The sequence below is a fragment of the Pan troglodytes genome, chromosome 23, assembly GCF_028858775.2.
Source record: "Pan troglodytes isolate AG18354 chromosome 23, NHGRI_mPanTro3-v2.0_pri, whole genome shotgun sequence".
In the NCBI taxonomy this organism is placed as follows: domain Eukaryota; kingdom Metazoa; phylum Chordata; class Mammalia; order Primates; family Hominidae; genus Pan; species Pan troglodytes.
The window spans coordinates 40679316-40689961 of record NC_086016.1 but is presented as its reverse complement, the minus strand read 5'-3'; the positions used below and the strand labels follow the sequence as shown (position 1 = coordinate 40689961).

General features: G+C 48.6%; 1 protein-coding gene across 1 annotated transcript; it reads right to left on the bottom strand.

Moving 5' to 3' along the window:
- Positions 1–2561, bottom strand: TOMM22 (translocase of outer mitochondrial membrane 22). The gene is made up of 4 exons (XM_001163726.6): positions 2405–2561; positions 2059–2177; positions 1504–1621; positions 1–734 (listed from the first exon to the last, which is right to left on the bottom strand). Exons 1-4 carry the CDS (start codon positions 2519–2521, stop codon positions 660–662), a joined length of 429 nt encoding a protein of 142 aa, XP_001163726.1. The 5' UTR covers positions 2522–2561; the 3' UTR covers positions 1–659.
- Positions 2562–10646: the final 8085 nt, after the last annotated feature.

The following is a 10646-nucleotide window of genomic DNA, read 5'->3' as shown; positions in this document are numbered from 1 at the left end:
TTTCAGTTGGAATCATTTTTAATATTTAAATACAAAAAGTGAGCACTGACTTCTGTTTTTTTAAACACACACACAGGTCTAACAGCCAAAATGTGCAGAGGAAATGAGCTCCTGCTGTCTTCCATAGTCCCCATTCTGTGGCTGAAGCTGCAGCCTGCCTCCCTCCTCTCATACATAGGGATTCATAGTGGCCACTTTACACTACAGGTGTAATGCATTTTGTCTGTTTCACATTGTGTGCATGTCCCTCCCCAACAACTCCATTCTTTTAAAAAAAAAAAAAAAAAAAAAAAAAAAACAGTCGTTAATGGTCAGGGGCACATCCCTCCCACTGGCATCGGTTCCTACCCCACAAGGGGAAAGTGAGATCTTCCAGTTAGGAGCAATTTGGTGAAAGGAGTCGGGTGACCAGAGCTGGAATAACCGTCTGCATGGCCGCACTCTGGTATCAGAGTGGAGACAGAAGTAAGGATAGTGTGGAGGGCACAGTTGCAAGTTGAGTCTTTCCATGAGACAATGTGGGGATAATTCTCCCCACCAGGTTTAGATAGATCAATGTGCCAAAGTTAAAAAAAAAAAAAAAAATCCAAATTATCAGCAGTTCAACCACTTGAATTTCAAACTTATCCCACTGAGACAGCTCAAACAGCAATAACAATCTAGATCTTTCCAGGAAGTGAGGGTAGAGCCCCTGGCATTCCTCCTGAGAGCCCTGTGTTAGGTCCTAGAAGTATCTGGAAAAGAAAAGGAGGGGTGTAAGGCATCATACAGGCCTAGAGAGCTTATTCTCATCATACCCGATGGGGCCAACGTCTACAAAAATAATACTGAAAGCACAGTCAGACAACTAAAAGAGCATGGGCCCGATCCCAATCCCCACCCACACATTAACTGTTGGTCAACTCAGGTGCTACAACAGGAGTCCTCAACCCCTGGGCTGTGGACTGGCACTGGCCCATGGCCTGTTAGGAGCTGAGCCACACAGCAGTAGATCAGCAGCAGGCAAGTGAGAGAAGCTTCATCTGTGTTTACTGCTGTTCACCATCGCTCACATTACTGCCTGAGCTCCACCTCCTGTCAGATCAGCAGCAGCGTTAGATTCTCATAGGAACACAAACCCTTGTGAACAGTGCAGGCGAGGGATCTAGGTTGCAAGCTCCTTATGAAAATCTAATGCCTGATGATCTGTCACTGTCTCCCATCACCCCCAGACAGGACTGTCTAGTTGCAGGAAAACAAGCTCAGGGCTCCCACTCATTCTACGTTATAGAATTATTTCATTATATATTACAATGTAATAATAGAAATTCAGTGCACAATAAATGTAACGCACTTGAATCATCCAGAACCACCCCCTGACCCCTGGCCACCCCCAACCCACCATCCATGTAAAAACTGTGTTCCATGAAACCAGTCCCTGGTGCCAAAAAGGTTGGGGACCAATGTGTTAGTGAAATAACTTGCGTCTCCACCACTGGCAAAAAGCCCAAGGTCTGGGCTCACCTGCCGCTGCTGCAGTTGCTGCTGTTGCTCCATTTGCAACTTCTCCGTCTCAAAGACAACGGGAAGAACCAGGATCATAAAGGAAGTGGTCCCAATCCACAAGGCTGCCCTGGAAAACCTGCAGAGGAAAATCCCCAGAGGGTGAGCATGAAGACATGCAAACAAAACAGGCAAGAACTACCCAGTAACCAAACCTCTCACATTACATACTCCAATGTTTTTGATAAATGTATTCTACCCGCTCCTTACACCATACTCCTACCAGAGACAGGAGGAGCAGCTATGGTAGCTGTATCATCTAGTGATGGCGGTTTAACATTCTCCTGAGTTCTTACAAAGCTCCTTATTCATTAATTATCTCCAACAATCTGAAATAACCCCCACAACTCCCCTGCCAGGTAAGAATCCCCATTTTACAGAAGAGGAAACTAAGAAAGGATAGGGTACAAGCCCAAGGTCACCCAACACGGGTCTGCTGCTTCCAAACCCCGTGTTCTTTCACAGCACCACGACCATCCCATGCACGTACCCAGTGCCTTTGCCCTCGTTCCTTACCTGTACATTTTCTGAGCCACAAAGAGGGAAAGATCAAAAGTGGCTCCGGCCGCGGACCGGACCCTCTCCGGAAACATCTCCGTCAGGCCCCATAGTCTCTCCGACAGGGTCTCATCTAGCTGTGGTGGAGTAGACGCGGGTCTTAGCCGAAAAAGCGACATCCATTCCTGGCCCCGCTGCGGCACTGGGAGCCGCCGAGCCCCACTGGAGCTAGGGCACCCAGGGCCCAGCAGGGCCCCTAACCCCGCCTCCCAAAGCAGCCGCTTCGCTCCGATCCCGTACCACGCGGATCCCACACCCACGAGCGGGCCCGCTTCCCGCTCTGCACCCCGCGAGGCCCTAGTACCTCCTCATCGTCGTCCTCCTCCAGCTCCTCCTCAGGCTTCTCCGCGTCGCCTTTCGGGAGCAATTCGTCCGGGGACTGGGGTTCCCCTGCACCGGCAGCAGCGACGGCGGCAGCCATGACTGTAGGGGACACCGGAAGCGGAAAGGAGGTGAGCGCAGCCGAACGGCGGACAGAGCTGCTTTTCCGGGAGCCGAGGCGCGAGCCGGGCGAGAGTGGCGCCCTCTAGCCCAGGGTCCTCCAGTGCCCGCAGCTGGTCCGGCAGCCCTGGCCTTATCCGGGCGTCGGGGCTTCGGCGGGCATTAGCAGCAGCTGAGAGGCCTGTGAGAGGTTCTGGGGCGCCACCGCAGTCATTCTGTTCAGCGGGTATAGGGTGAGCTCAGAAACTTGCTTGTTTTTCTTTTTTTCAAATGCGTTGTTTTAATTCCAGGTAATAGAGTTCAGGGGAGAACAAAGATCAAAGGGCTGACTGGCAAGATTCTGGGGGCTTGTTTTACTTTAAGTTCACAGCTAAGGTAGGAGTGGCTGAGTGAAAACAACTCAAGAGATGATGAGCCACTGTATTTTTTTTTAACAAAAGTTTATTCTTAAATTTACAACAGGCTCCAAGACAACACTTTATTCGAGCATAGGTGGCCAAAGATGTGGCCGGGAATAGAGATGTTTAAAGACGAATGGAGTCAGGCCCACCATCACCGCAGGCCCAAGGGACAGTGGAACAGGTCGCTTTTTGTAAGATTTTAGTTTGTTGTTGTTGTTGTTGTTGTTGGTTTTGTTTTGAGACGGAGTCTCGCTCTGTCGCCCAGACTGGATGGAGTGCAGTGGTGTGATCCCGGCTCACTGCAAGCTCCGCCTCCCAGGTTCAAGCGATTCTCCTGCCTCAGCATGCACCACCAACCATGCCCCGCTAATTTTTTGTATTTTTAGTAGAGACGGGGTTTCACCATGTTGGCCAGGCTGGTTTTGAACTCCTGACCTCAAGTGATCTGCCCGCCTCGGCCTCCCAAAGTGCTGGCATTACAGGCATCAGCCACCGCACCTGGCCTATATATAGTTATATATTATATATAATATATATTTTATGTGTGTGTATGTGTGTGTGTATATATATGTATATATGTGTATATATGTATATATGTATATATGTGTATATATGTATGTGTATATATGTGTATATATACATACGTATACATATATACATATTATGTATATATACATACACACATATACACACACACACACACACATACATATATATATAAAGACAGGGTTTCACTGTGTTGCCTAGGCTGGTCTTGAACTCCGAGACTCAAGCAATCCGACTGCCTCAGCCTCCCCAAGTCCTGGGATTACAAGCCTATGCCACTGCGCCCCACCTTGCTGGATTTCTTAATTCGGCCTGTGACCAGGGCCAAAGATTTATCTTCCTTGTCCATCTCCTTGGCCTGCTTCTTGGGCTGTTTTAGAGAGACACTGATCCAGTTTCATTTTCCTGAGCCATGTTTTACTTGGTAGGAATAAATTAGTGTCTTGCAGGTCTTTTGGGAAAACATCAGGTAAATCTCCCCAATGTACCAAACAAAGGTAAGAGTTAACACCTAAATACCAGGTGCTCTGGTGCCTGTGGGTGTGGGTGGGTGCGGTGTGTCCTCCTTTAATCTTCACAGCAGCTAACTGGGGTAGGCACTGTTATCCCCATTTTAGAAATGAGGAAACTGAGGCATAGTACATAGATTTCTAGTAAGTAGGTGAGCTGGTCAGAAAGTATGCAGATATAAATTTTTGTTTGAGTTTGTGTGTTTGTTTGTTTTTGAGATGGAGTCTTGCTCTGTCGCCCAGGCTGGAGTGCAGTGGCATGATCTCAGCTCACTGCAACCTCCTGGGCTCAAGCGATTCTCCCGCCTCAGCCTCCCAAGTAGCTGGGACTACAGGTGTGTGCCACCATGCCTGGCTAACTTTTTGTATTTTTAGTAGAGATGGGATTTCACCATGTTGGCCAGGCTGGTCTAAAACTCGTGACCTCAGGTGATCCACCCGCCTTGGCTTCCCAAAGTGCTGAGATTACAGGTATGAGCCACTGCTCCCAGCCTCTATCAGATGCTTTCATAATAGTACAGTAAATGGAAATGTCCTTGTCCCACACCCTCCCCAGCATTAGGTGTTATCCATCTTTTTACTTTTTGCCTATATGATGGATGTAAGTGCGTCTTTTTAAAATGTGCCCCATGTTATTAAACAGGGTAATTTGATAAACACCTTTAGCCAATTGAACCTGGAATCAGAGACTCCCAGGATGGGAGAGTCCAAATCCTTCTGTGATGCATGAGGATGCAGTAATGAGCATTTGTCCTGTGTCTCACACTCCCTCCGATACAGTCCCCAGGCCTCCCTTTCATCTTTGGACAGGGCATCTCTATCAGACAGTTTTTTGTGTTTGTTTGTTTGTTTTTTGTGATGGAGGCTGGAGTGCAGTGGCGCAATCTCGGCTCACTGCAACCTCTGCCTCCCGAGTTCAAGTGATTCTCCTGCCTCAGTCTCCCGAGTAGCTGGGATTACAGGCATGGCCCCGGCTATTTTTAATAGAGATGGGGTTTCGCCATGTTGTCCAGGCTGGTCTCAAACTCCTGACCTCAAGTGATCCAGCCTCCTCGACCACCCAACATGCTGGGATTACAGGCGTGAGTCTGGCCTATCAGACAGTTTTCATGTGACAAAAGGGTACTCCTGTATGATTCCATTATATAAAGTTCAAAAACAGGCAGAAACCAATCTATGATGAGAGGTCAGGACAGTGATTCCCTTGAAGGGGTTAATTTTGGAAAGGGGCAGGAGAGTAGCTTCTGGGATGCTATGGTTCTCTTAGGTGTGTGTTCATTTTGGGTAATTCATCAAGGTGTAGACTTATGAACTATGCTTTTTTGCCTGTGTTAAAGTTTACTTTTTTAAAAAGAGCGGGGCTGGGTGCGGTGGCTAATGCCTGTAATTGCAGCACTTTGGGAGACTGAGGCGGATGGATCACCTGAGGTCGGGAGTTCGAGACCAGCCTGGCTAACATGGTGAAACCCCCTGTCTACTAAAAATACAAAAATTAGCTAAGCGTGGTGGCAGGAGCCTATATTCCCAGCTACTTGGAAAGCTGAGGCAAGAGAATCCTTGAGCCTGGGAGGCGGAGGTTGCAGTGAGCCAAGATTGCGCCACTGCACTCCAGCCCGAGCGACAGAGTGAGACTCTGTCTCAAAAAAAAAAAAAAAAAAAAAAAAGCGGGCTAGCCCTTTATAATTTCGAGGGCAGCTTAAGAGCCCAGTGCCAACAGCTTTTAGTTCTTTTATGGGTTCATTTAAGAAATACTAGAAGACTGACGCTATTGAACGTAGAGGGACCAATCTTATTTGAAAAGCACAGACATTAGTGACTCCAAATGGAAAGTAATTCGCAATGCTAATGTGGAGAAGTTTTAGGAAAACCAATGAATTTTGCTTATATTCATAAGAGCAACACATGATTTAAAAAAAAAAACCTGTTTAAGGATGAAAGAGCTCTTTCAATGATTATAGAATTTCCAAGGGATAAGAAAAAATACTGGAAATCATGCAATGCAGAGTATTCAAAACTTTGGGAGGAGATGAGATGATCTAGAAAAGATAGAGTGAGGCTGGGGGCAGTGACTCATGCCTATAATCCCAGCACTTTGGGAGGCTGAGGCAGGTGGATCACCTGAGGTCCAGAGTTCGAGACCAGCCTGGCCAACATGGTGAAACCCCATCTATACTAAAAACAAAAATTAGCCAGGCGTGCTGGTGAGCACCTGTAATCCCAACTACTTGGGAGACTGAGGCAGAAGAACCGCTTGAATCCAGAAGGCAGAGTTTGCAGTGATCCAAGATTGCACCACTGCACTCCAGCCTGGGCGACAGAGTGAGATTCCATCTCAAAAAAAAAAAAAGAAAAGAAAAGAAAAGGCAGAGTGAGAACAGAAGACAGAGCCCTGGCCGGGCGCAGTGGCTCACGCCTGTAATCCCAGCACTTTGGGAGGCTGAGGCGGGTGGATCACGAGATCAAGAGATTGATACCATCCTGGCCAACATGGTGAAACCCCATCTCTACTAAAAACACAAAAATTAGCCAGATGTGGTGGCAGGCGCCTGTAGTCCCAGCTCCTCAGGAGGCTGAGGCAGGAGAATTGCTTAAACCCAGGAGTCGGAGGTTGCAGTGAGCCGAGATCACGCCACTGAACTCCAGCCTGGCAACAGAGCCAGACTCTGTCTCAGAAAAAAAAAAAAAAAAGACAGAGTCCTGTGGAATCAGACATTTAAAGACTGGGGGGAGAGGGAAACCAGAGGGCTGAGGAATTGCTGAAGGCTTCAAGAGGAAGGCTCAGCAGCAGAGATGACATGGTGAGACTGGTGCCAGGATGGAGGTCGCATCAGTGGACAAGGGTGTCAGCAAGTGAGTGGCAATGCCCCATGCTAGGAGCCCAGGTGACTGCCATCGGATGGGAGAGGCAGGTTCAAGAACGCTGGGCTCCTAGCTCCTCTACTCCCCATCTCTCGAGCCCAAGATTTCCACCTTGCTTGTTTCTGTCTTGTCAGAATTAGAAACGTGATATAGTAGCTCTTAATTGGGGGGTGGGGGCATGGCTCCCTTCGAGAATCCTGCAAAAACTATAAGCCCCTCTCATTAGAAAGTGCACATTAGCCCATGCCTGTCCTGTTGTCTGCGCAGTTCCCCTTGCTAGGACTCAAACTCGGACTTCCTGCCATTACTGCCTCTAATCCTGCACTCATGACCTCCCTCTCGTCCACAGAATCTTCTTTTCTTTTTTTTTTTTTTTTTTTTTTTTGAGATGGGAGGCTTGCTCCTTTGCCCAGGCTGGAGGGCACTGGCACAGTCTCAGCTCACTGCAACCTCCACCTCCCAGGTTCACATGATTCTCCTGCCTCAGCCTCCCAAATAGCTGAGATTAAGTGCCTGCCATTATGCCAGGCTAATTTTTGTATTTTTAGTAGAGACAGGTTTTTGCCATGTCGGCCAGGCTGGTCTCAAACTCCTGACCTCAGGTGATCCGCCCGCCTCGGCCTCCCAAAGTGCTGGGATTAGAGGCATGAGGCACCGCGCCAGGCCCTTTTTAAATTTTTTTTAAAGAGACAGTGTCTTGCCCTGTCACACAGGCTGGAGGATACAGTGGTGCAATCTTGGCTTACTGCAGCCTCCATCTCCCAGGTTAAGGGATCCTCTCACCTCGGCCTCCAAAGTAGCTGGGACTACAAGTGTGTGTCACCACGCCTGGCTAACTTAAATTTTTTTTTTGTAGAGATGGTGTCTCAATATGTTGCCCTGGCTGGTCTCGAACTCCTGGGCTCAGCCCAATCCTCCTTCCTTGACCTCCTGAAATGCTGGGATTACAGGCATGAGCCACTGTGCCTGGCCAATAAAGTCTTTGAGGATGAAGAATTTTAGCCAGAACCTGAAGGATATATCTGGCTCTATTTAGATTTGAAAATATATAATGTCTCAAGAAAAACAAAACAAAACACCTCGCTGAAGGAAACAGGGTTAGTGTGGCGATATATGGGTGATTGTTTTTTCCTTTTCTCCTAAAGACTTTCATTCATGGGACTGTCCTTGATTCCCAGCCATCACTGGGAGGCTCTACCTTCAAGTGTTATCCAGAATCAGACCACCTCACCTCATTACTGCGGCCTCCCTGGGATGGGCCTGGCCTCCTTCAGTCTGTTCTCACCACAAAGCCACCAGAAGGATCCTTTTATTTTTATTGATTGATTGATTGATACGGCGTCTGACTCTGTCAGCAGGCTGGAGTGCAATGGCACGATCTCACCTCACTGCAACCTCTGCTTCTTGGACTCAAGCAATCCTCCCACCGCTGCCTCCTGAGTAACTGGGACCACAGGTGCACACCACCACACCCAGTTAATCTTTTTGTATTTTTGGTAGAGATGGAGTTTCACCATTTTGCCCAGGATGGTCTCAAACTCTTAAGCTCAAGCAATCTACCCACCTCAGCTTCCCACAGTGCTGGGATTACAGATATGGGCCACCACGCCCAGCGCCTTTTAAAAGCGCAGTTGGATCATAGCATTTATCTGCTCATAACAATGGCTTTTGCTTCCCCGCTCACTCAAAAGAAATTCCTTCTTCACTGCAGAACTGCCCCTCCTACCACAGGATGTTTAGGGTTCCTGGCTGCAACCCCCAAAGGTCCTAATGGTGCTGGTCATGGGGGGATCCACACCATTGTGACAACGAAATATGCCCACATGATGCCCAAGGCTTCAGTCCTGTCCCCACCCCTTCCACTGTGTCACCGTGCTGGGTTGGTTTCCTCATCTAAAAAATGGTGATGGGGATAACAAACTTGAAAGAGTGTCATGCAAATGAGGTGTCCAGCATCGGGAGGTGTCCAGCATCAGGAATACTAATAAAGGGTCCCCAGTGATACCAGCCGAGGCATAAGCAAACTCCACTGCTCCTATTATCTGCACCTGAAGATTTACACCTTGCGTATATGTGGATCCTCTTCCAATTTCTTCTGTATTAAACATTCTCTCCTGTATCAGAAAGTCAGGTTATGGGTTGGAGCTACAAATCTGCCCTTCGATCCATCCCCCGCGTAGAGTGCTTTGCTGGCTGTAAGGATGGACTGCAGACAGCAGCTCCCTTTGAGGCCGCCCCCAGCTCCTCTCTTTCATAGCGGGCTGTGTGAATCAAGCTCCAGCACTTCTACTGTGTGATCCTAGATCAGTGTCTGAACCTTCCAGAGTTTCCTTCTCTGCAGATGGATGTGCCGATAGCCCCTGCTACACAGGGCTGAGCTGAAGGGGAAATGAGACAGTGAGAGCAAAGGGAGCCTGGTGCCAGGCATGTACCGGGCATTCAGAAGTGGCTAACCATGGTAGCCTGTCCCTAGTCTAAAGCCCTGGGCACCATGCCCCCACCCCCACCCCCTCAGTTCCTTCCCGCTTGACTTCAGGAGCTGGATTCCCTCCTCTTGCCAGAAAAGTCCAGCTCATACTGCCTAAGGCACAAATTCTCACACCAACCATTAGGTTCCTGCCAGGTCCCGGCCAGTCCCAACACCATGAAGCAGGAGGGCAGGCGAATTTTGAGCAGAGAGACTGTTTCTGTTTGGCATCAGCCTCTGCCAATGCCCAGGAAAGCTGGAATGCTCTCCTACAAGGGTGACAGTTCCCCACACACTAAACATTCTTTTTTTTTTTTTTTTTTTTTGAGACAGAGTCTTGCTCTGTCGCCCAGGCTGGAGTGCAGTGGCCGCCTCCCGGGTTCAAGCGATTCTCCTGCCTCAGCCTCCCAAGTAGCTGGGACTACAGGCATGTGTCACCACACCCAGCTAATTTTCTTTTGTATTTTTAGTAGAGATGGGGTTTTGCCATGTTGGCCAGGCTGGTCTCAAACTCCTGACCTCAGACGATCCACCCGCCTCAGCCTCCCAAAGTGCTGGGATTACAGGCGTGAACCACCACACCTGGCCAATTCTGTCTTTTGATGGAACAACAGAGGCTTAGACTCCAGGCTCCAGTTACTTTTTTTTTTTTTTTTTTTTTTTTTGAGACAGGGTCTTACTCTGTCACCCAGACTGGGGTGCAGTGGAGCAATCACAGCTCACTGCAGCCTCAACCTCCCTGGGCTCAGTGATCCTCCCATCTCAGCCTCCTGAGAAACTGGGACTACAGGTGTGCACCACCATACCCAGCTAATTTTTTTTTTTTTTTTTTTTTGTATTTTGTTTCGCTATTGCCAGGCTGGTCTTGAACTCCTGAGCTAAAGCAATCAGCCCGCCTCAGCCTCCCAAAGTGCTAGTGCTAGGATTACAGTTGTGTGCCACCACACCTGGCCAGGCTCCATTTAATTCTTTTTTTTTTGGAGACGGAGTCTCGCTCTTGTCGCCCAGGCTGGAGTACAATGGTATGATCTCGGCTCACTGCAACTTCTGCCTCCTGGGTTCAAGTGATTCTCCTGTCTCAGCCTCTCAAGTAGCTGGGACTACAGGTGCCCACGACCACGCCTGGCTAATTTTTGTATTTTTAATAGAGACAAGGTTTCACTCTATTGGCCAGGCTGGTCTTGAACTCCTGACCTCAGGTGATCTGCCCACCTCAGCCTCCCAAAGTGCTGGGATTACAGGTGTGAGCCACCATGCCTGGCCAGCTCCATTTACTTCTTGAGAAACTCATGGTTCTCTTTTTAGTCACTTTGGTCACAGAGA